Raw genomic sequence first — 27196 nt, forward strand, 5'->3', positions numbered from 1 at the left:
AGTTGTTAAATAGAGTACCACCCTGCATGATCACTTTATAATGATTTGTTAATTAACTAAAATGAGACATCATTTGTCACACTGCCAAAAATAACTTGAAGTGAACACCAAGGGCCTGCGTGGGTGACAGAATGAAATTGTGCTTTATTTATTTACAGTGATACTAATATAAAACATTGCACAGTGAGGTAGATGAGTCCAACATGGTGAAAAAAACTGAAAGCAATGAGCTCAAGAAAAGAGGGAGTCAGGAGGAGAAAACAACCACGGAGACTCAGAAACATGAGGGTATTACAAGCAAGAAGCCTGAGGGGGAATAGACTCAAGACAGTAATGTAAAAGGGAAACAATGAGGTGATGCACAGCACAGAAAGCCACGATGAACTAATGTTCACGACAAGGCACAAAGTAAAATAACACAGAATACAACCGGAAGCAGAGGATGCAACACAACAAGCATTTTGGAATCTGAAATGAAGTCGTTAAAGGCAGATTATGTTTTACTCGGTGTCAATAAACAACAAAACAACAAAAATGAGTGGCAGCTGTTACTAAATTCCTAAATTTATACTACAGTTATTTTCTTCTTTCTTTGATTATTATTAAAAACAGATCCAGGGTTTACTTGGTGTATGTTTCCAGTATGTGTCTTTTATCTGGCTCTTTTCAATCATTTATTATTAAGCTGTCTCTTCAAACTAGGTGGAGGTTCTGCTGTCAAACTGTCAGCGGATTAGAAAATGACATGCTGGCTATGTGGAATAATCTCACTAGGTTATATGTGACTTTTATACGCTAGACCACAGACATGTAAATATTTATTATAACATACACTTACTTAACAAGGTGAGGTAATTCTGTCCAGTACCATTGCTTATAGATCAACATCTACCTGGCATCAGTGTTCAAATTCAGCCTGTCTTAATCTAATCTCTTCTGACACGACCCTCAAACAGTCATTAAACTTAGTGGTTATTCCAAAATAATGGGTATTAATCTTTCTGTTAAGAAAGCTTCCCACTGGAGGGATTTGCTCCCATTCGGGCCCAGAAACATTAGTGAGATCCAGTACGGATTCTGGCTAAAACAACATGCCTTATTCTCCGAGCATTTCTCTTATTCCTAGAGAGTGCAAACTTTGGATCTTGGACACTGCAGATGTCATCCTCCTAACAAACAACTGGTTTTTGCTGTTTTAACTCTCACTTCTCCCATTACCAGTGTCTCTCTCCTAATTTGTAGAGGTTAAGGTTAAGATCTTTTTTGAAGAAAAATCAGAAAAAGAAATAGATTTTCCTTCTTTGAAAAGCAGAAGACTAGGTTAAAATAGATTTGACCTTTGAGTCTCTGTGGAAATCACTTGCAGACACACTAACATATACCAAGGAAATCAGTGTGCTGGGATGTACAGACACACAAGACCAAAACATGAGTGGACACATTAGCTGAAGGATATTGATTATTTTGTCCACTCCTTGACAAGCTGCTGGGTGGTCTGAGATGAGTCCTGATGTTATCAGGATGTCAGGAGACAGAGGACAACAAAAGTACAAACACACACAGGATTCCAAACACTACCATCATCCTTCTCTCTCGTGCACAGCACCTCTTTATTTTGTTTTATTGACACCTAACTCTTCTCTCTGCTGCTGTACCAGAGAGAGTAACTATCAAGACCGATGGGTTTAGTACAGATGAGCAAGGCAGCTTATTAACCTTATTCCTTTATTTTGTTTTCAGTCTTGCAGTAGGCTCTGTAAACATTTATTCTATCCCTTCCTGAGTCTATATGTAATTACAAATGCAGGAAATAAACATTCTGGTTTTTATTATAGGAATATATTTTAGTATATTTTAGAGTCTTACCTTCTAACTTGTATCTTACGACTCTCTTCCACAGGTTATTGTTTGGGGCAACTATGGACGGATGGACCGCAAATGCTTCATGGGTGTAGCTCGAATCCTACTGGAGGAGCTGGACCTCAGCACAATGGTTATCGGCTGGTACAAGCTTTTCCCTACCTCCTCCATGGTGGATCCAACAATGGCACCACTCATCCGCCATTCATCCCAGATGTCATTGGAGAGCACCATTGGGCCCTGTTGTGAGAGATCATAAGACTCACGCAGAAATGTATAGTTTTGATGTTGCGGCTAAGTTTCCATTGCTTCAACCAAGTACAGAGTTTTTGTAAACCCTGCATTGCTGCACCTGGGTCAGCCAGGCAGTGCTGTCCCTGGAGCAGGTAGATGTAAAGTATCTCACTCAAGGCTACTTTGACAGGCCCAGCTACACTGGGGAATGAATCACTTCCCTAATTTGGAAATCAATTTGCAAACCAGTTGGTCATGCTGGTTCTCATTGGAAATGTGTTATAATTCTTTGATATTGTATCAGACTATTTCCCGAGACTCATGGGAAGTACATTTCTTTTGTTGTTGCAACCGACTGCCCCTCAGACTTGAAGGAAAAAATTTTTTCTCTTCAGAGCTCTATAAAGAAAAAACAAAAACCTTCTTAATGAGGATACTTCAAAGAAGGGTTTGGTTGCCGACATTGATTACATCCTATTGGGACCACGATAGACTCCAGGCTCAGCTTCGCTTCAGCTACAGCCCTTCTTTACAGCCTACATTCAATTCCCCATCCCAGGACTGCTTGTTGTCTTTCTGTGTCTTCGTTAAGGGGCTGGGCAGCTTCTGAGTGTTGTTGTCTACCCACGAGTCCTAGGAGAAAGTGAGACTGTCCTCAAATTGTTTGACAAACCACCATCTCATTTTGAGGGAGCATTGATGGCGAATGAATGTGTGCATAGCAACTTGAGAGGCTTTCAAAGAATATATAAAGTTAAGTGTTGTAACTGACCAAGACATTACCTGGATTTTAGCACTTGACCTGTATTACATTTCTTGTGTCACACGTTTGGCCCATCATTGTTCACTTTATTTGGTAAAATGTAGAGAATCTGAGAGGTAGAAATATGAATGAAACCCCCATCATCTACTGGAAGGATGAAGATTTGGACCTGTGGGTCAGGGCTAGTCCTGGCTTTCTCTCCTGTTAACTACATTTACCTGGAATACGAGGTATAAAGTGGTCAAAGAGTGAATTTATATGGCTTAGAAGAAGAACTACCACATTATGAGTTCTAAAAAAACGTGTCTCATTATAACCCCAAAGCATGTACTTTTTAAATTGCGATGAGTCTTGGTATTAGCTGATTTTGCAGATTGTTTTGTCACCATTTTTGGAAGGTGCTTTTCAATCACATCAGTTACTGTTGTGTTTGGAATCAAGCGCATAAAAACATGTATCCTTTGGGTTTAAAAAAAAAAATAGCTGGGTGTTTCTTGAATCAACAGCACACCGATTATGTTCAATTAGAGATTTCCAGAGTATGGCACCAGATGTAATCAAAGTCCACCAATCTGAATCACTTCAGGCGGTGTGATATGTGAAAACATTTGACTCCTTCCTCTTGAATATCGTTATGAAAATGCTAGTTTGATAGATTCACAACCACACTAAATTGGATTTTATGCATGCATTATATCGTATTAGATTAGAATTAGAATTCAAACCAAATAACCATAAATGCATGAGCTTAGCATGATTAAATTATGTTAACCTTTATGAGGACACCATCTACATACGCCTGGCAAGAAACAACCAGGGTTTAATGGGCTCATGTTGAAGGTGTTTTACTCTTATTTAGTTTAATATAGTTTTCACATTCCACATTCACATGGAATACAGGACGTAGTTTTGTATCTGAGCTGTAGCACTGACAAACAGCAAGCTAATGCAATAGCAATCTGACGTCACTGACTTAACACATTGCTGTACATCCCAGTTTAAGTGTAGTTTCTTTTTAGCTAATACTGTAGAAATAGATTCCTCCCCGCTATTTTTAAAGCGTTGGCTAACAGTTGTCTAATAACAGTTTATACTGTGCCAATTTTTACCAGCAAGTGTCTTCTTCTTCCTTTTCTTTAATTACCTTGCGGTATGTGCCATTATGAGGGAGGCACAAAAACAACCACTTATAACATCTGACTGCAACATTCAGGCTGTGCAGAGAATCACCCCCTTTATTCTAAATTACAGTCCTAATCCACAGAACGTCGAGGCACCTGGTGATTAGCCATGCTACCACTCAGTACAGAGGAAAAAAGGAAAGAGAGGAAGGAAGCATGAAATGTACTTTGCATCATCCAAACAAAGGATCTGTGTGGACTGACGTCAGGTTTTGTGGACTTCAGAAAAGGACACAAAAATAGGTGGAATTAAAGGGAACACAATGTGCACACTGTAGAGGAATTCATAGTTTATTGAAACGCAAAAGCATATGTATTTCATTTGGGCACTTTATGATTCTTAATGTCTTTTTATGTGTAAATATTGTTAGTGTCTTCTGGAGTGAGCCAAAGTTAACTTATAATGGCTGAGGTGGTTAATGTCAAAGCTCTGAAGGAGGGAAGTGATATCCTTGTTAGTTACTGTAAGATTGTAGCATTAGCTGGTAGCATTCGCATGACTAATTTAAACTTCTAATTAACAAACAACTTGATAAGACTAAGCATGAACTATATGCTACACAGCAGGAAGACTAGTGAAATACAGTACATTGGGTTAAGACCCAATGATAGTGGGGGTCAAAATATGTAGCAAATGTATTTAGATAATGATGAAGGTGACTAATTGTTTTTTTTTTCTAAATTAATAAAACATTCTAATACGAAGATTTTAAGCCAGTTTATTTCATTAATTAATTTATTGTTTTGGGGGTTTTTTTTACTTTAAATTAAAATTTCAGAACCAATTTTTTATTAAATCTGCTTTTAATTTAATCAAATCATCCAATTTGGAGCAATTTTACTCTAAAAAGGGGCCTCTAAAATTGCCTCTCTTTTGCCAGTAGCAGTGTTGCAGGGATATTAATGCTGCATTTAGTTCGAAACTGTTTAACAAAATTCTGTAAAGCAATAATCAGAAAGCATCCACTCACTGTATTTGTCTGTTACTTGACAGAAAAATGACATTAATAGGTAGTGATTTTCGCTGTGGTAAGATTCATCATTGAAAACAAAACAATTCAAAACATCATGAGGCATAAAGGGACTTTTTTTTAAATGTGCAATTCCAAACTTTTACTTTGAAAAAAAATGTCTTAACGTGTCCATCTGTTGCATGTGCTGACAAATGACACTGAATGCAGAAACTGAAAATCACTTCCAGAAAAATGTCATTTTATTTTTTTCAATGTTTTTTCAACAAAACTGTCATGTAGTGTCTTATATCTGTAAAAAAGTGTTAGAACTCTGTATGTACCATAAATACATATATACAAATATATAAAATTAATATATAATTAGATATAAAATAATGAACTCCCCTTACTTTCACTCAAGGAATGTGTTTGTATTAGTGCTTTTTGTGCCAAAACAGAGATTAGATTAGATTAGATATTTGATGGGTAATGGGTTGTTTTCCCAGTTTTGATTCAATGAAAGCGAGTTTCACAAAACTGGGATTCAGTCGTTCACCAAGCCATAAGCAGGATACATGCATCCAAATGATCTAGATTTATCTAATGGCAGCCAGGAGTGATGTAAAAAAACATCACTGAAGTTTCCCACCTCTCTATCTCTAACCTGCAGCCGCTCCCTGTGCAACATAAAGGAACAGATGTTTATAAAGCATTTATCAAAGAGACAATTGTTAACTGTACCATATTAAACTTTAAACAAGTTTCCCCTCTCAGACAGTAGTGTGTGATGCATGCAGGAAATAATGGGGTTTTTATGACGTCTACAGATGCAGTCATTTGTGTGAATTTGGGGTATTATTTATTATTCAAATAATAATAATATTAATAATAATATTGTTAATAATAATAATAATAATTCTGTAAGTGTCTGAGAAACAGTTTATATGCCACCCTTCTTACCAGGATTAAGAGTAAATGTTTGTTAATAATCATTGTGTAAATTTTCTCATGCAATGATTCGTCTTCATCACTTTGAGTTAGTCTGTGACACTGTGTAATTTTGAAGGCAAATGATTGACCTGATGAAGTCTGTTAATGTTATTGTTGACATGTTCAGGACCAAAAATGTATGTTTTTGCATTCCTCCATGTTTTGATTGTGTCTGCCACTTGGATGTTAATTGTGTACTTCTATCAATTGTAATGTAAGTAGAGGCCTTAAATACACAATACACATTTTTGCCAGGGCTAAGGGATGAGAATTGGCACGCTAAGTGATCAACGCAGGGCAAGAAAAGAGAGAAAAAAACATTTCAATCCATTATTTAAAACAACTTTAGTGTCATCTATGGAAATAGAAATCTTTGCATATGTTCTTAATGAATTTCTGGTATACTGAACAAATGAACAAATTGAGCAAAAAAACTAATAATAATAAAACAATAAAAACATATTTTACAGGATAGATTCAAACATTTTGACCCATTTCTTATCAAAACATATTTTCTAAACTTAAAATTATGCTGTTGTTTATCTGTTGATGTTTGGATGCACCTTGTTTTACTTTTATGTTTCAAATGAGGTGTTTAAACAAAACAAAAAGCCCCCACTAATCCCATCTTGCCGAGGTCCTTTTACACTGTTAAGATTGTAATTCTGCAAAACCAGACCTTACTTTTTATACGTTAGCGGTACTTAATTGTATACATGGTGCCATTTGGGACCAATGCCCAAGAAATGAAGAAAACTGTAGGGGAAAAATTTTGTTACACGTATTAAGCTTCTTGTGTGTTTTTGCTCATATTTTTTAGGGTGTAATTTTTACATACCTGCTCCTTTGGCTGCTGCTGGCTTTTACACATAAACTGCCATTCACCTGGTTATAGCAAACAGTAGTATATTAAGATGAGTCATGTGCTCCTTCGGTCTTTATTTATATTATTTATATTAACTTTAAAAATAAATCAATCAAGAGCAGATATGTTGAGACAGTTGAAAACAAATTCTTAAAAAAATCACATTCTTTAAAATAAAATAAAATTTTAAAAAGTTAAATATGAATATTATGCTTCCTCGCAGGCCAGACTTTCTGCTGCTAAGCAGCTGATAAGATTAGTGATGATATAATGTACAAGCACAGCTTGTGGCACTGAATATTAAGTAGATTCAATAATACAATTCATTTGGGGATATTTTGGATTGTCAGAAAAATGCATACTTTCTAAAGACTCAGCACAGAATGCTAGTCTGGTGTGGTTAAGTGTGGTTAAGTGTGCTGTGTCAGCGATAAATGACCACTATGCCAAAAGTCTTTTAGGCCAACACCAAGTTGTAGTGATAAAACATATATGCCTAGGGTTTATGACCTCAGGGGAATCCTCCAAAATTTTGAGGTAAACAAAACATCCTGAATAATGACTAATATCTCTTACTTAAATTGTAAATTAAAATAGGCCAAAAGATAATTAATGCTTTGCCCCATTTTGACAGAGATTGTGTAGTTTGTGTTTAAATGTCAGCAAATAGCTTCAATATGTGTAAACTGGAGAACTACTTTTTCATGTAGTAGTCAATAAAACACTGAGCTAACCTTGGTGTACAATGAGTTAAGTCTGTGTCTGTTTTTGCAGATCAACCTAAAAGTGAAACTGGAAAGATTTACCTTTGAAGAAGAAGAAGAAAAGAAAAAAATATTCTGTTATCTGCTAAAATCAGCCATATCTTTCCCCTCTGAAGTACATGAGATTTTACTCATTAGAAAGAAAGCAAGCACTCCTTGAATCGTTTTCTTTAGAGTGACAGTGTGTATGTTTCTCGACATATCAAATTATGTTCTCTCACAAGGAAGAGGTGGATGAGTGGGTGGATGAAAGGGAAGATGCTGCTCCTCTGTGGCTATTATGAAACAGTGGCTGGTGGATCCCAAAAGCAGCACATCTCCTCCAGTCCGCTGTGCTGCAGAGACAGCGATCCACAAGCTTTATTTATTTCCTTCTTAGAGCCCCCAACCGCCTCACAGCCCAAAACGAATCCTCATAAATGTTTTCCCTCACACACCATCTGGTAGATTATCGCGTTCAAAGCATTTCACATTACCATGACTTAATACATTACACAGTTCGGTGAACCAAGTGAGAATCAAAGTGCCATGAGAAATTATAACTTTGTTTTTTTCTTTTCTTTTGGTTTTGTTTTGCTTTTTTTTTTTGTTCTATTTTGTTGTTGCCGTTTTTATTTTATGACTGCTTGGTGTAGATTTAGTTCTCATCTTACTAGATTATATCTCAGTCATTCAGTTCTACACAAGTCTTAACACACTGTTTTTCAAACATGGTTGCTTTATTTCCTCAGTGATACAAAGCCATCATATTAAAAAAAATCACAGCCTTAAATTCTATTCTTTAAATCATGTGGTGATGTCTTCTAGAGGCATATGAGAATTGTCCAAACCATACATATTCCCAAGACCCCTAACATAATAAGGGAAGGCGATGTTTTGGTTTTAAGATGCGTCGTATAAGACAGTTTTACAGGCCTTCTTATGTTTTCAAGGACATGTAATATGGGCAATGTCTGGAAGCAATGTTACTGGAAAAGTTTTCCTAAGTGATGAGCATTTATCCAGGGAAAAATTGTTTTTGTCAGCTACACTTTCATTAGATAAATAAACCTATCCTTTTTCTTTCTTCATTGTCTTTATTGTTGCACTTGCAATTTTTGCTACTAGAACATTAACAGCTGTAACAGTAAGTTATTTTACCAGGTATCTGTTTAAACGCCATATTTTAAGAATTGCCAATCCTTTTAAATATTTGAAATACTGATTTGTAGGTATATTGCATTTTTTTTTTAGATTTACTTTATTCCAGTAGAATAGCATTAACAATCGTTAGCATTAAAGTACAAAAAAGCTGCAAAAGTCCATATGCATTGCTTTCCATTTGTTGCTCATGTTTTACTGACTTGAACTCCTGAATGTTATCAGAAGAGTGACAAAATGTTGTAACTTTAGTTTTAGTCACTGCGCTGTCATTTAAAACACATATATTTGCAGATTCTTTGGGAAACTGTTATATTGTTGAGTAAATGCACAATTTGGTGTATTGTTATTCTATTCCAGCTGTCAATAAAATAGTTTAACTCCATCATTAAATGCTTTATCTGTTTTTTTTTATCTATTTGTTTAATTTAAGGTGGTCATATAAAAAGCAGCAGAAAGATTTTATATGCTTACAAAACATTGCTTATTGATTATTTGTACAATGTCGATATTATATTGCTTTATTTTTAAACAGCCTTTTTAAGATCTGGCCAAGCGCTACAGAAGAAAACAAGCCTATGGCTAACTCTGGGACATTTACTGCAATGTTTATTAATGCACATCATCCCTGTTAGAAAGAAAAAACAAATACATCAAAATCCTGGAAAAGGAATGTCACATCCACTCAAAGGGAGACAATCAGACACATACTTGTCATACCAGATAAGAAGTACTTTTTAATTATAATTTCATTTTTATTTTTCAGAAGGGGGCACAGTTAGCCCATAAATAACATAACACTGACAAGCTACATAAGGGTGAGAGTCTGGTTTGGATGGACAGAGGACTACAGCCTTACAACAAAAGACACTTCGAGGTCACAGACTACGCACTTAATTGTAACCTATATGTCATTTCATAAGTAATCTGCATCATTCATCATCAGTAATCATTATTTCACCTGTTGTTGGTTTATGTCACTCTATTTGACATTCTGTGCCTTTGTGGAGCCCTTTTAGCCATTCATCATGACTGTATTGATAACTATTTTATGAAACATAAATCCACAGTGACCTTGAACTTGGTGGTGTTGGTTCTTGTCAATGTATATGATTTTATTATTAGTTATTAGTTATCTTTCTCTGTGCTGAGTGACATTAATGCTTAGATTTTTAGCAACTGCAAGTTCCTGTTTCCTTCTGACTGCCTCTATGCCTGTGTGGTTTTGCTCCTGTCCTCCTTTTGAAGGTTAGGGCCTCATGTAGGTTTAACCATAAACCATAACCATAAAATAATTGCCAGAAAATTCAGATTTCTTTAAAAAAAAAAAATAAGTGTTTAGTGACCCATCTGATGAAAAAAATAATTAATTTGCAAATTTGACTTTAAATTTGTATCATATGTGCTACATCAGGAATGCAATGTATTTATTTATTTATTTATTTTTTATGTATTTTTGGGGGGTGGTGGTGACGATGTAGATCTCTACCTGTAAATGCAACGTGTGTGTGTGTGTGTGTGTGTGTGTAGGAATTATTGGTGCTCTGTTATTATCACTGTAGACTGATCATCAACTAAAGCTCCTGGGAAGATTTCCTGTGAAGACTTGAGAAGGGAAAACAGAAATACAGAGAAAGACAAAAAATAAGTAAAATGTGGATGAAGAGAATGAGATGAGAATGAGTTGGAGATAAAACAGAAGGGAGGAAGGATTCATTTTGCTAGAGAGAGTCGCTAAGGATGACCAAGTCTGAAGCTTTAGTCTGTCTGTCTCTCCATATAAGGAATATTCTCTTTTTCTCTAGTTCTCATCTTTTACTTAAATCTACTCTATTTTCTAACTTGTTTCCTTTTTTACTCTTTCATTTTGTCTTTTGCTCTCGTTGTATTTCCTCTATCACTATTTTCCCTGTCGCTCCCTGTCCCTGGCAGATGTCCAGACTCCCTGGTGAACAAACTGATCAGCTTATATTAATGTCGCTCTTTCCTTTTCTCTCTCTCTTGCTGTCTCTCGCTCTCTGTAATGCACACACAAAGCAGTTGCGTGACAGGAAGGCAGGTCATTCTAGGCAGGCACCCGCTCACACACACGCAAAGGCATGTCTTGCATGCACATGCGCAGAGTGACAGAAAGAAAAAGAGACAGACACGTACGTGCATTGCAAGTGTACAGTAAGTGTGACTTGCATACGCAAAGACAGGAAATTAAACTCACACACTAAAATGGGATGAACCAGCAGGGGGGCCTCTGATGGTGCAAATGTAAATTGAGACATAAATAATTCTGTCCATGCAGGAAATTACAGATCCAAACAAAAACAGCATGTTTCACATGAGTAAAACATTGATTCTGTACAGGAAGGAACTGGCCGTTGAACAAGACGCTCCTTTGACTTACTCTGGCACCTCCTCTCACATCACTGTTGTGTAATGTGACAGTTTCAGGGACTGCTTCTCGATCAAAATTAAGAAAATAATTATTTCGACTTGTTTCCTTGTGTTACTTTTTGCTTCCATTAACTTTTTGGGGTTTGTAAGTAATTTTGGTTTAAATGCCCCAAATTCTCTTTTTTACTACCTCATTTCTGCTTTCTGTCTTCCATGGGATATCCTTTCCTACCTCATATTGACCAAGGTATGTTGGGAAAAGTCTGTGAAGTATAAATAAAGTAAGCAAATAGAGATTGTTTTGCAAATGGTAAACTAAGGCTCTCTCTTTCCGAGCAAGTAATATAGACTATATTTTTACAGTAAATATCTGTGTTGTTTTTTTTTTATCAACCTTTGTTATTAAATAGTTGTGATTTGGAAGTAACATAAAGTTCAGTCTATGTGCACAGACTTATAAAACCTATTTAATGGATATAAGTTAAATGAGTGTATTCACTAGTAAGATCGGTAACTTATAGTCTTCAGTGAGAGAGTTCACCTCATGGTGAACTGACCATTTTGTACTCTTACTAAAAGTGAATTTTGTTTCATTTTGTTTCAATTAATAAAAAAATAATATCAAAAAACACAAACTTGTTAGAAAGCCCAAGTAGGATGACCAAACACTCATGTAACATCACAGACTATCCGGTCTTTAACCTCTTAAGCCCCAAGGGGGTTTCTGAGCTTCCTGCTCGAAAATGTAATGCCCAAATTTAATTGATTATTTCTCTGCAATTGACCCTGTGCAGAAAATGCTAACTTCCTGGTTTGAGACCGGATGTGGGGTTGTACATTTCCGGTAGCTTTACTTTGCGGTCAATCGCTACTGCAAAGATATACTCCAAAATCATGTCCAAAACTCGAAAACGGAAAGATTGCGTTAAGTTACAAAGAGCAGAAGGTGGGAAGACTCACCACTGTTATGTCATAAAAAATCTAATGATCAATTTTGACATTTAAAGAGTTTAGATCGATCAGTTGTTTACATCACTCAACACAAGCAGAACTGCATTACTGCAGCAGAAGACACATTGTCCACATTCAGAAGCACATCTCTGTATAGTGACTGGTCTTATGATTTAAACAGGCAAATGTTCAGCATTCAAACTACAGGTGAAGAATAGTCAAACCAGATGTTTCCCCGTTATGTCGATATCAGCTAGTCAAGTACACACCTACACAGCATGTTAACAAACCGTGAAAAAAGCCACACAAAAAATGAATGATTGCTGGTAACGGTTTCTATACATTAGTATTTACGAAGAGTATGTTGTGACTTACCTTCAAAATTACAGTGGTCCCTCGTTATAACGAGGTTCACCTTTCACCTCGCTGTTTCGCAGAGTTTTTAGTGCAAGTTTGCATGCTTATTTTTTTTTACGTCACATTGTGTCCTGCGTCCTGATTGCTGCAGACGATCTCCTCCGTGACGTCTCTCCTGTACAGTACAGAATCGCTGCATCGATCGCTAGCAGTGTGACTCTGAAGTGCACTGCTGTATGTCCACGATGTCCACGAAACGTTTTGCACCTTCAAAAAATAAAATTGGCTACTTGATTTCACCTATCGCTGGTTATTTTTAGAACATAACACCCGCGATAAATGACGGACAGCTGAGAAATATAACATTTGAATCCATTTTCTCTTTTGCCCTGAGGCCAGGGAAAAAAGTCGATGAACATCATTTACAGATATATTGGGTAAATGCCCAAGACATCTACAGAAATGTAAATTGCCGCTTGATTCATTCATTTGCTTAACTTGTTTTGGACCGTAAACCAGGCGCGAATAGGACACCGGAAACAAAGCTCCCCACAGGAGTTTCCGCACCGGAAGTAGCATATGCTAACGTGCACATAGTCAATTACAAACTCTGTCCTTACAATCTTGGTATCAAAATAAAGCTAACACTTGGGAAATTTCATCAGAGGTGTAAATACTGAAGCAGATATTACTGTGTCAAAGTTACTGAGACTGGAACACAGAAAAAGTAAGTAGATTTTATCCTGGCCTAATTATTTTTTTTTATTTTTAGTATATAACCCTTTGAAAAATATGCCTCAGATCACATTTGGTTCCAGAAATTCAGTAATCAACATATATACATCATCTGTGCAAAGACTCATGTTTCTAAAGTAAAACAGTGAAAAATTACAGCCCTGTCAATACATGAATATCCAGACGTTGTACAAAAATGTCCAATTTTGGCACACAATTGGACACCATGCCAGTTGATTTTTTTAGGTATTAAAGAGCAGAAATTAATAAATTTTATTAACAGGCCTAAAGTGCTTTTTTTAAAATATATTTTTGAAGAATTAACCACACATTTACATGGTAATGGCCCTTTTCTGCAGCATGCATAGAGCTTTTGATTGGCCTCTGGCCCTTTAAACTCCGAGGGGCTGTAACTTTGGTTTCTTTTGGTCAATTTGCATGATTGACACCTCTTTTTAATCGTTTGAGCCAATAGATTCATAGTAACGATGCCACGTTCGTCACTTCAACCAATCAGACGTTGTGATGCCAAAACCCACGTGGGCCCAAATTTACTGCATGTGGCGTCTGTCCAGTCACGTGTCTGTAGGTGGGTCTAAAATCGAGGTTGTTGACAGAAAACTGCTCTGATGCGGCTAGGTAGGCATGGTAACTACTGTTAGTCACGTGGCTACCGGCTACCGGTGAAAATACTGGAGGAAATCGGGAGGGTACGCCAATTTCTGTCTTAACGCACGTGCGCCGCTGTGTGTTATTGTGGTCTTCTTTTGCGGCTCATTCAGCGAATTTTGGTCTGATCCTGGTGAAACTTGGTGTGTGGAGTCAGTGATAGCCCTGGAAGCTAACCAGCCCATCTTTAGCTGGTTACACAAAGTCTGAAGAATTTCTGGTTCGGTTTTGTTTGTTTAGCGGACTTCTGCGCATTTACGTAACTGCTTGTTTAATCACGGCTTGTTTTTGGTGTGTTTGGTGGTTGTAGAAATGGTTCACATGACATTTGAGCTGAGATTCAGAGGTTTCTGTGGATACCACACATGTCTGGACTTATATTTCTCAACCCGCGTTATAACCGATTAAACGTGATCTCCTCCTTTTTGCCCCCGGTACAGGGGGCGTGGGGCTTAAGTGGTTAAGTGATGACGTGATGAATCCTGCTTCCGGGCCCAAACTTTGTGTTTTTAACATGTTTTAATGCTTTGTATCTGGTTCTGTTTATTCTCAAAAAGGCCCTAAAAACAGTCAGTGATCACTGTCGCCCTCTCTCGGTTTTTAAAACCTTATGACGCAACTACAGCCCAGCTCATGCAGCAGTATATTAATGAATAACCTCGGATTGTGGATGAATTATCTCAGTTGTTCTCCTGACTTAAGTTCGGTCCGTTTACAGCATCCTGCCATACGATTGCATTTGTCCCTGACCATCGAGAATCCTCACGGCAACTTTTATTGTGTGGAAAGAAATTAGAGTTCATCCTCCACCTTCATTGTTTATATTATGCTAACATAGCTGTGTCACTAGCGATCACGTAGCACATCATTATATATCAGCTAGCCAAACTAAAGTAACCCTATGAACACCACTGCTGTTTACTTTCCTGTCTTCATTTATGTCGGAAGTGATAGCAGAGCTGTACGTCTTAATTTGTTTCAGAAACCTCTCTGTCAGGACAGGCTATATTATATTTAGATGGAAACTAGTGAGCTAACTCCTTGCTAACGTCTAACTGCGTTCAGTTTAATAAATTCCATTTTCATGGATGCCTGGATGTTTAACTTAATTGTTACACCTGGTAGAGCAGCCACACTGACCATTTTATTACAGATGAAAGAATTTAGACACTTAACTCTCAGTGATGCCACAGTGATCATTTGGCTTATGGACCTGCAGCGGAGTTTGGGCCCAGACACGGCTAATGATGTCAGACTTAAAGACCGGATAAGTATTTTTCAATCAAGACAAGGCTATGAAAAAATAATTATAAAGTGAGCACATCAAAACCAAAGTCCAGAGGGGCTTAAAATTGTCTCACTACAAAATCAGCAAGTGTGGGCTTTGCCATGAACTTCTACAAAAGGAACTTTTGTAACTTTTGTAGCAGTTATAAACTCACATATTTTATATATGTCAATACTGACCCAAGCCTGCCAAGTATTGTCATGTTTTATTAATTTATTTTTCTGTGTAACAGTGGTAGTCTATAGTATAACTATGTCTGTAGCATTTGATGCCATACAACTTTCTGTATATCAACAACATCCTAAAAAGAAAATATCATCTGGCCTCCAGCTTGTATTCAGTATTAAGGCTGCTGTGGTGACTAGCCTGTTTGGTTTGGTACCAAAAAGCGTGTGTCATTTTATTTCACTCTGAAAGTCTGATGCAAGAGAATGTGTCTGTTTTGTATTGCAAAACCCCCAAATGTTTCCCAAGAGAAAGTAAGGAACCTTTTTGATAAGGTATTATCAATTTTGACAGGTGATTGTGCATGCAATGTGTATGTCTGACTAAGTGATAATAAAAGTTCATTTAGATACCTTAGATAACTCTTCAACACGTAGACATTCAAGTTCTTACTTACAAGAACAAAATTTTGTATAAATAACTTCTAAATGTTAAATAATTATTCAGTTCCTTATGAAATTATAGAAGGTAAATCCACATATAAAAGCGCTGTTGTGTGCAACATAACCACTTTAAATGTAACATTTAATTTCTCTCCTTGGGTTAAGGTGATCATGTAGGATATTGCATTTGATGTTCAAGTGCAGTTAGCCAGTTTGCCTGGGTTTATTTCTTTTTTAAAATATTATTTTAGTTTGATGTAAAACATATATCTTTTATCTTAAAGCTTATGCTCTGCAGACTGTTGTTTTCACGCAAGCAAAAAGGTTTTTGTCAGAAACATACAACACACAACTCAACAATGACATACTAGCCTTGTCAGCTAGAGTGACCTAATGCAACACCACAGTCAGTAAACAAACTGAAATAAGCTTAGTATGCAACACAGTTTGTGTTTATAAATAGAAAAACAAAAGCAGCATTTAATTTTTATTCTTTGGTTGCTTCCACATAGCATGTGTCACCAGTCTGACCACAACAATACTAAAAATAAACTAATTAACTAAAAACTAACTAAAAAATTGTACACATTATACAAATGCTTACAGTTTTTGTAATACATATATAAAGAACACCCACACTTTCACTTTGAAAGAAGCAAACATTTGAAATTTAAAGCACCTCTTTCATTTAATTTTAATATGAGATGATCCCATTTTAACATTTAAATGTTTGCTCTAAAACGATTTACTTCAAAAGAATCTCGCCTTACACAAACTTAACATGCAAATGTTTTTCATGTCAACTCATTCATATTATTCACATTACTGCATGTAAGCTTCTTGTTATTGTCATTTTCCCTTGTCTAAATATAATCACATTATTTTGCAATTAATTTTTGTTGTGTATGTCAACCAAATAAGAAAGCCATCTTGACCAAACATTTTACTGGAGATTAAATCTTAGAAAGTGAGCATGGTCCAGAGTAAACGGATGGTTGTAGTCCTGTAAGAAAGACTGGTGTAGTGTGCTTTTAAGTACTTTAGTTGAAAACGGAGGTTTAATGTACATTTATATCCATTATTTCTGTTTCTAAAGATGTCACATATTCCTACATAAAAATAAATGTTAGCTTAGCTTAATTTAACTATTTAGTCTTAAACTGTCATTCCAAAGAAGACGAAAAACAAAACAAGTAAAAACAAACTAAGGAAACACAGACATTGGTCTCATTAAAGTACTTTTTAACTATTTAAGAAAACAAACAAGACTAGTAAGTCTTGTTTGACTAGTAAGTTGCTACCACTGCTTGCATGTTTTTAGCAAAATTAGCTAAACGAACATAGATTTCCCTTGTCAATTCTGTCATGAATTATGAGATGAAATTAACTCAAAGTCCTTGTTTGTTTAGTTGGAGACTCAGTAAAGCCTTCCACCATGACTGACATTGTGATGGATTCTTAAGCCTTCTAGCATGTAGCATAGTTAGCAAGTTGAGCATGGTTTGCAAGCTAAAGATAGCTTCCCTTCACCCCACAATCTGTCAGGTATATGAGAAGAACTAATGACTCTAGCGTGTGTGTCTCTCTGTGTGTGTGAAACATTAGATATGTATGCATGTTTAATTTCAAAACATTATAAAGATACTACATTTTCCTTACGTACATGACATTGCATGCTCAGCATGAGTAGTTGTTTCTACTGGAGCTCTGATGTATGAGATTTATACGTTTGCATAAGCATAATATTTTTTCAATCCTTTAGCGTAATAATGACATCATCATCCTGCCCCTTCCACACCATCTCCCCCTCAAAGTCCAGCATTTTGTGTTTGCGGCAGCGAAGCAGAATGCCCACCACTTTGTCCGAGATTTTCACGTAGCGGTCAAAGAGACGGCCAAAAGTTATGATTGTTCTACCCTCTTTATCCTTGAAGCCCATGTCTCTTATAATCCAGACCATCTCCTCCATCTCCCTGTAGATGTGTTTCTGGGCCCTGTCTCCCCTCTCTGCTGTCTTGGAGCCTTCTTTGGGTCGTCCATAGCCAGAGTCACCCTTGTGGAGGCGCTGGGCCATAGCATACTCATAGTCAAATTCCTCACTGAACGGATTGAGCTTCTGGCCTTCAATGTGCTGTTCGGACCACTGTTGCCAGCGACTTCTGATGTCACCCGTGGTGGCAATTTTAATCTGTAGAAAGGTTAACATCAAAATTGAAAAATCCATTGAAACCTTTTCAAGGAAACAAAAGCGCAAAGCAACACATGTCATTTGAAATTTATTAAAGAGGAGTACATAGGTCGTCAAAACATTTGTGTATTGTTCATTTAGCGCTGGGATTTCATCACTATAGGAATCTGTAGAGTTATTAACCCTTAGTCCTTTTAAAAACTATTTTTTAGTTGGTGAAATTGATCCCTAGTCTGTTGATAAATACAGTCAGACTGTACATGTACAAATAAAGAAGCATGGACGTAAATAAATGAGTACTTGGAAATGAGAACCTTATATAAACCAAAGGAGAGGGTGTCCTAATCTTTCTTTAGTATATTTTTTTCAGAAAAACTTTTTCCACCCCCACAGTTCCAGACTCCACCCCGATTCCCCTGGTATGTGTCTTAGCTTTCCAGACCTTCGGAAGAGTGTCATCAGATCTCTTTGGTATTTGATCTATGAAATCTTGAGATCTGTCACGGAGGGACCTTCCACAAAACTCTGTGAACTTTCAAGATGATAATGCTGCTATTCCTTATTTTTCTTTCTATTAATGTCTCACCTTAGACTTTAACATGTTCTGAATTGAACTGATCTGAATTTGTAACATTTGTTTTTACTCTATGCTAATCAAACAGTGTTGGCATGGATTTTCTGAATTTAGTTTCTTTGATAGGTTACTTCAGTTTCATTTAACGCCTGATATGCTGAAGTTAGTTAGCATTTATTACTAAAGTACTACTAGTATTGTTACTTTTTATGCTAATATATGTTTGCAGACAAATCATGGGTCATGTAAACTGGTTTAATTTGATAGGTGTCGTTTGCTGTCGGCACACACAGCCATTTTCAACAGTTCTACATTATTTTAGCATCTCTTTTGCCTTTTTACTAGCAGATAAAAGATTTATGAATAGCAGTGTTACCTTTTTGGTATGCCCATCACTTTTTTCTCTGTATTCCTTAAGTCTCGTTTGACTTGATAATGCACACCTTTGATGCTTTAACTGGATTTTGGATCAACACAATGCAAAAATACACAGCAATAAAGGAAAAATAATTTCAGATACCATTTTTCTTCATATTTTGATTATAATTGCACTGTCTCTCTCAGTGTCTCATATTACCTCGAATTCATGTCCTTCATTGACCTCTCTCCCTTCACCCTGTTTTCCTCTCGCTGACTGTTCCACCTGAAGGTCAGGGTGTAACTATATTTATTTACATATATTCCACTGCACTGCATTCCAGCATGTGTTTTATGAGCTGGACTTGCTCTCTGGCGACCCCTTCAACATGTCTAGAGGGCCACTGAAAAGCCATTGCCTTTTATGGGAGAGATTTCAGTATTGCAGTTATGTAACTGTTATGATGTTTGGTGTCCATGAGGGAGTTGGATTTTTTCAGGTGACATCAAAGGCACTTCTGCTTAATCTTGTTTATTCACACTGTGTGACTTGTTCTATTTTAGGGGAATTTATTCTCCTTTGTGTCTTTGACTGGGGGACATTTAATATAGTTGTAAAAAGCAGACTTGTCAAAAACTCTGCAAAATACTCCGCCTCCTTCGTAAGGCTGTCATTACCAAAACATTCAGTGGCAGTTACAAATAACCTCTAAAATAAAGAGTTGTGGAGCTTTTCTGCTATCAGTGTGCTTTCACGTGTCTTTCTACACTTTATAATAATAACTAAGAAAATAGTATCCCTGAATAGCTTTTCTTCTCTTTTATTTGACTTATTACTTGAAATTTTGTAAATAACAATATCAATGTTGGATACAGGGAAACATGATAGATTAGATATTGGTTAGATATTATGTAAATATCCAATTGTCTCTGACTTATGTTATCATTCATGTTAATGTGTTTCAGGTCATGCTAGTCCAACAATTACTTTTCTTTTAGTTTAGTATTTTGCAGTTGCACTTATTTCTCCTCCTGTAAACCATGCTATAAATATTTTTTTTTTAAATGATTGAAAGATGAAACAACACTTTTTAAAACCAAAATAGTGAGAAGAAGAATGCTTTAAGGGTGAAAGAAAACCTAAAATTTTAGATAAATCTCTATGGATTTGTCAATGTGATCAAAATGTTGATTGATCTACCTTTAAACCTGAATACATTTCTAACAGTTTTTTTTAACTATATTTAACTATATCTATATTTAACTAACTATATTGTTTAAACGTATCGTTAAAGATCTTTGTTATTAGCCACTCTACCTTTGGCCTGTTGGTCTGCTTTTTGGACTGGAGCTCGCCATTTTCGGTTTTAGATTCATTGTTGTCACTGAGCCCGTTTTCCTCTCCCGACCCGCTGTCATCTGTGTCCACGCTGCTGCATCTTGACCCCAACTTCTTCTCCTGGAGCTTTAGTTTCCTGTCCTGTATCCTCCCGCCTCCTTCTCCACTTTGTAGTGCCCTCATCTGCCGCCGCCGTGTTGGTGATTCGTTGCCCATGAATGGCTTGGTCTCCTCAGGACCTGACTCCATCTTGCCACGAATGGCATTAACTACATCGCTGCTGCTGCACTCGCTGCGTTTTGGCTGAATGGTCTTGTTTACAGAGCAGGTTCTGATCTTATTCTCACTATTGTCACTGGGATCTGCTAAGATTACACGTGGGGTAACTGTAAGTTTAACAACATGGTTGCGTTCTTTTTTATCTTCCTCCTCCACAGATGAAGGCATCCAGCCACTTGGCATGGTTTCTTGCTTGCCAGCATGTTCTTTAGCCCATCCCTGCCAACTTTTAGCCAAATTGGCCACCATAGCGGCACATTTTATCTTCTTTACAGTCCGTTTGAAAGCCTGTGGATCCTGGGATGAAACTGTAGCGATCCCACTGCTACTCATGGTGAATTTCCAACGTATTCACTTTTATTGCCCGTATAATAATCTACTCTTGCAGGTGATGTCGTTATTTCTAGCTTCAGTTTTGGTCAATTGGTTTAAGATGCCAAAAAGTCTTGAAAAAAAATTTCGTCACGTGAAAATTCTAGCGAGTTGACTTAACGCTTAAAAAAGGCTGAAGTGAATCGTAATGGATTCAGCTTCCTAAGGTTTCAGCTCAAATCTTAAAGACTTCACACTTGTAAAGTGAATCTTTCCAAATGATCATCAGTGTTCCTCAGCCTTTATAGCCACGATGGATCTTTACGGAAATATCCACATCCTTCCAGATAAGTTGGTCAGTGGGTGAGCTGCTGGTGTGAAGAGTGCAAAGACTTTGACTTTAATCCCCTGCTGACGCCCCTCTGGCTCCATACTGGCCTTTAAAAAGGGAAGGGTCATAAACGAAGTGATGGGCATGTAGTCCACGTGAGACAGGAAAGTACGGTGTCATCATACTTGTTTCTAACACACACACACACACACACACACACACACACACACACACACACACACACACACACACACACACACAAACAAACATGCGCTGTGACTGCAGAGTGGAATTTCTCCCAGTGCTATCCAGAGAACAGGTGTCCAGTTCTTTTTTAATGTCTCTGTGGTTTCTGTCATCACACACAAATACTTGCACAACACAAACAGGCCTTTGGTCTGAGTCAGCCAGTAATACATAGGTGACCCCACATATATGTGCCTGAGTTTATTGTTTATATATAGGCATGTTTTCATTCAAATGCTACCTAAATTTATTAGATGACAACATGTGCTGAGATCACTTGTGGTGGCTCACGTACATACGAAGCAATAGGCGTGATCGTCTGCGTGTCTGTGCATGTGTGTGTAACTATTTCAGTCTCTGAGTCTGTGAATATGTGAGTGCATGTGTTATGTTTCTAATAAGGCACAAGCACTTTGGACACTGAAGTGAGGATTCTGTGAAAAGTTTAAACCTATCTATTTGTAAATTAAAAAGAGAAGACACTTCAGTCCATTTTATCTTCTGTATACTTGCTTACATTTTAATTAAGGTCTGTGGCTTTTAAATCTGATTCAGTGTTTTCTGTCTGTTCATGTAATCCCAGAGTGGCACCGTGATGTTGAGACCAAGACTCTTCCAAAGCCACATCATCAACAGGACTCCTTGTTCTCACCTCTGTCCCCGTTAGGATAGTTTATTGGAGTCATCTTGCTGGGTGTCCTGAGTTTAGATTTAAATGTTACATGATAAAAATTTGAAGTGCCTTAAATGTGCATACTACTGTAAACAATTTCAGTAAGTGAGGAAATTGTCCAAAATCTGTGTCTGATTGTACCTGGCAAAGTTAGTGTCTCCCAAGAAAATGTAAATTCACCGAAAGTTGAGTTTTTACGTTTATTAGCAACCCAATACCTATATTGTATTTACACAGCATAAAATTAATGGAGACATACGGAAATATACTTATGTCAAGAGTGTCACAAGAAAAAAGAAAAATCTGAGCAAATAATTTCATTTTACAGGTGCAGGTATGTATTTCCACTTGTGGAATTAAATTCCTTGCGCATAAATTCAACAACCAGACGGTGTAAAACTCAGCAGCCACATGCAGAAAGAAGGCATCGTGCATGCAAGAGTCTGTGCTTTGCTGTTGCACTCATGCTTTTCACTGTTTGGGTTTGGAGTACAAAGGAAGAGGGGTTCTAATGTGATTTGTCACTTTAAATGGACAGTTACACCCAAGAAGCAGTGTAAATGCTGTTTTAAATCATATTTGTTTATCATTTTGAAAAAAAAAAAAGTCTATCCACCATCATTGTTTGCTATGTAGAAGTTGAAGAAATCTTTAAAATTAGAGCATTCAAAGACAAGTCCTGAAGCCTCTGCACTGCTGTCCCATTGATCTGTTGTACAATATCAGAGACCTTTTATGATTAAAAAAATCATAACGACTTTCACAGTCTTTCACTTTTTCAATTTATTTATCTAATGCCGTTTGTTGAGTATATGTTAAATTCCATATGATGCACCAGAATGACTTTAAGCGTCCAGAAACAATTTTTTAATTAATTAATTTATTATTTATGTATTTGTTTTTTTATATGTATACATGTAATAAGAATGATTTTGTCGGTCCTACTTAAGGAAACAGGTGTCACGCAGTCATAATAAGTAGAGAAATTGCAGAATCTAAAATAAATAAAACTAAGTATATCATTTTTAAATATTTGGTACATTCAAAACAGTAGTAATAGAAATGCAGATCCTTAACGTGCATATGCCGCAAATAAACAGTAACTATTGAAGTGCATTGTAAAGGAAAATGTAAAATTGAGAATTATGTGCAAAATAGAAATTAAAAGTTGTAGTAGAAAATATTTCTTTTCTATCTAACAGTAATTATTTCTGCCTTGATATATGTGCCTGTAATCTACTGAGGGCCCTAAAAGAAATATTTATGCATGAACTTCTGTTACCTTGCTTTAAAATTTACATGACTCCAAAATAAATTTTCTTTAAAACAAAAAAGTAAATCGACTCTTCAATTTAATTGATAAACCAAATAATTATTAAAAATTTTGCATATGATTTTCATAATGCGATTATGAAAATCAAAATTAATTCAGTCCTGCTAAAATATTTCTGTATCTGATACACAGCCAAACAAAGCTTCTGAGTGTCTGTCGACTAAAATAGCCAAATGAGGGGCCGAGCTGTCACCAGCTCCGGTTACTGGTGTGCATGTTTGTTTCTGTGTGTGTGTGTGTGTGTGTGTGTGTGTGTGTGTGTATGTGTGTGTGCAGGCATTTAAGGTTCTCATCCTCATTCTAACAGCTGCTTCATGTGCACACTCCCACCGTAAGTTGTACACGGCAGGCTTGCACAGAAATAGACGTGCCTGGCACTAGAAAGCAATGAAAAAGGTTTGAGAGCTGGGTGTAATGAGTCACATATTTATACATGACTTAATCAGAGGTGAAGATTTTTATGCTGTTTGTGAACCATGAGTCACAGAATTATAATATGATGTACTTTGTTGATCACTGTGGGAAAAACTTTTTGTGTTTCTGCATGTGACTCAGAGCAGGTTCAGTGGATGAGCGTATGCTTTTGGCTCACTAAACTCTGTACTTGTGAGATGTACTTTATATATATATGTGTGTATATATATTTAAACATATATATATATATATATAGAGAGAGAGAAAGAGATTTGTCTGGAACTTCTTTACTGAAGAGGTTCACATTTGATTTAAACATTTTGACTGAGCTGTTTTTGATTATAAAACATAGCAAAAGTCTTTGGTCCTAAAAGTTTTGTATTTTGACCCATATCTCCCCTTATCTCACATTGTCAGGCCTCTCTGTTCATACACATTGTGATAAGCTGTCATTTTACAGGAGTGAATAACACGCTGTGGAATGCATGGAAAAAAGCAACACAAACATTAAAGGTGTAACTCTTTGAGATTTGCATAAATTAAAGTCTTTAGATACTAAGTGAACTGAAGTAATTGGCAAAATGTTCTGAAAAGGTTAAAAGAGTTACAAAGAGAGAGGTTTTAAGAGGCACATTCAAAGTCTCCATGTTGAAAGCCACATATGTTTGTGATCTCTCAGCAATCTCTCAGTGCACAGCCTTTCCTTGTGTAATCATTTCATCATATTAATTCATATAAGCAGTTTATCAGTGATAACTGGGTGCTTTAAGTGTGATGTTGTGCTTTTTTTCTTCATCTAAGCAGCCAAATGGCTGGCCAAACCAAACCAAAGCATAAATAGTAATTCTGCTTTTTAAGTCATTAACAGTCTGAAAATAAAAAAAATAAAAAACCCTGGAGACCCTTAAGCTGGTTCACTGGTTACAGTCAGCAGCAGTAACATAAAAGCGCTCAACAACCTGCAGTCAGGATGTCATTTCATTGCTTTCTCTGTTGGAAATGAGATCCAAATTATTACTAATGCCAACTTAATGACTTTCAACTAGTTTTGTTGAAACTTACTCTCAGCACCGTGTCGTCTCAGATAATAAAGCACATAATAAGCAGCTGCTGTTTCAGAGTACTGTGTTTTGTTTTATTCAACATCTGCCAGATGTATTCTAGACTTCTTAACTCAATTGTGAAATTATTCAGCTTCAACTATAACTGCAGGACACATGTCAATTGTTTTATTACAAAAACAATGAGATAACCTCAATAAACTGAGGTCATCTTTTGTAGCCATTCCCCTCATTAGTTTATGAAGAAATACCATCTCTCAGTTTTGTTGTGTGAACTATTTTCTGATGTTTTACATTGTATTTAATTTAGAATAACATTTTTATAATATTTGATTTACATTTAATATGTTTAATGATGTGGCAGGCTAGTCCAATTTGGCAAAATGTTATTATAGCGACTCACAATGTTACTCAGTAGTTTGTTTGACACCCACATGCTTGTATGCATGTCTGACAACATTGGGGCATGCTCCTAATAAGACAATGGATGGTTTTCCAGGGGATTAATTCGCAGATCCAGACCAGGGCAACCCTGAACTCCTGCACAACAGCACTGGATGGATCGCAAAATAATTTTCTAGAGGTGTTCTGGTGGATACGTCAAGTGAGGGCCAGTCAATGGTATTTATTCCTTCATCCTCTAGGAACTGCCTGCATACTCTGGTCACATGAGACTGGGCATTGTGGTGGTCCAGGAGGAACCTAGGACCCACTGCACTACCCTGTAGAGCCTGACATTAGGTCCAAGGATTTTATACCAATCACTAATATGAGTCAGGGTGTCATTGCCTAGCTTGTAGAGATCTGTGGATCTCTCTATGAATATGCCTCCCCAGACCCACCATTTAAACTGGTCAAGCTGAACAGAAGAGCAGCAAAATCTCGAGATCTCTACAACTTCTCCAGACCCTTTCACATCTTTCACATGTGCTTAGAGCGAACCTGCTCTGATCTGTGTAAAGCAGAGGGCACCAGTGATGGACCTGCCAATTCTGGTATTCTATGGTAAATGCCAATCACTGCTGGTCACTTTCTGATTTTTTTGATCAGAGGCATTCACAGAAGTAGCTTGCTGGAGGTCATTTTGTGGTCCTCTGGGAGTGCTCATCCCACTCATCCTTGCACAAAGGAGCAGATAAGAGTCCTGTTAATGGGTTAAGGACCCTCTACCACCCTGTCCAGCTCTCCCAGAGTAACTGGAATGTCCTCCCTGCTCTTGAGACACAAGAAGCCATGTGGAAATGGTACATACTCATGTGCCATCCTGAGTGAGTTGACAGTGTAGCTTCCTGGTGTCCTCTCATGCCACCATTTTTTTAAGTAAATAAATGCATAAAAAATGTGGTGGGAAAAAGATGCCTCCTTCTGTAAAACCATCCCTGTTTTGAGGGTTTTCTCAGAGATGTTCCCTCTAGTGCACCTCTAGTTAATTTCAGTAATACCAAGCAGCTGAAACAGACTATTAACAATATGTTCCAGTGTTCCCGAAGTTTAACTCACTTGATGCTTTATCTTTAATATCAAGAAAGACCATTATTATACACACACAGACACACAATAATTTTTTTGGCCCACACAAACTTTGCTTTTGGTGCAATGATCATATTTTTTCTAACTGGGTGTCTTTTTTGTGTCTGCTGACAGCATTGCAGCAGAAAGGAATGCCAAAAGTGAGATCTCATTACTAGTTGGTTCCTCTGGCCAATTTGAGTGCCAATCCTGGCAAAGTGACACACACACACACACACACACACACACACACACACACACTGACTGCACAGACTGTGACACACTCACACTTCTATACTTGTAGGGTCCCTCTGTGATATAATACAGTCCCTAACACGTAATCCACCACAGTTACATTTTTAACTTTAACCATGATCCTAATAACAAAGCTCATTTGAAAACCTTGAGGACAAAATGACCAGACTTTCTAAAGCAATCCACATTGTCCAAGATTCAAAAGGAGTAGAGAAAGTAGAAAAAGGCTTAAATGCATACAGATTTTACAGGTCAACACACCGACACACACACACACACACACACACGGATATCCTGTCCAAGTCTCACAGCAGAAAGACAGATTGGAGTCAGTGTGAGAAGAGTGTAAAGAACGTTTTTCTGGCTGCCCATTGTGGGGATGACATCATTGCACAGACTTGGTGATGAACAATGTGTTCTGAGCCAACTCTGGTGAAAAGTGCAACTGTCCCTGGCTCTGTTTCCCTTTCAGACTGGTAACTGTCACACTCTAACAGTTTTTCTGTTAGAGTGCAAACAACTCACACACACCATTTGCCTTTTGTAACGAATGATTGGAAAATCACTGTACTGCTACAT

The 27196-nt window shown here is 37.0% G+C and overlaps 2 protein-coding genes across 2 annotated transcripts in view; one reads left to right on the forward strand and one right to left on the reverse strand.

Moving 5' to 3' along the window:
* rims4 (regulating synaptic membrane exocytosis 4) overlaps positions 1 to 9143 on the forward strand; it is a 52133-nt gene extending 42990 nt beyond the window's left edge. Inside the window, exon 6 of the mRNA XM_006783016.2 lies at positions 1901 to 9143. Within this exon, the coding sequence (XP_006783079.1) occupies positions 1901 to 2119 (219 nt within the window). The 3' untranslated portion in view covers positions 2120 to 9143. The remainder of the gene's footprint in view (positions 1 to 1900) is intronic.
* Positions 9144 to 16220: 7077 nt separating this feature from the next.
* Positions 16221 to 21348, reverse strand: abraa (actin binding Rho activating protein a). The gene is made up of 2 exons (XM_006783015.2): positions 20184 to 21348; positions 16221 to 17934 (listed from the first exon to the last, which is right to left on the reverse strand). The coding sequence occupies exons 1-2, from the start codon at positions 20814 to 20816 to the stop codon at positions 17497 to 17499; spliced, it is 1071 nt and encodes a 356-aa protein (XP_006783078.2). The 5' UTR covers positions 20817 to 21348; the 3' UTR covers positions 16221 to 17496.
* Between the last annotated feature and the right edge of the window lie 5848 nt (positions 21349 to 27196).

The sequence above is a fragment of the Neolamprologus brichardi genome, chromosome 5 (genome assembly GCF_056152115.1).
Source record: "Neolamprologus brichardi isolate AB-2024 chromosome 5, ASM5615211v1, whole genome shotgun sequence".
Lineage (NCBI taxonomy): Eukaryota > Metazoa > Chordata > Actinopteri > Cichliformes > Cichlidae > Neolamprologus > Neolamprologus brichardi.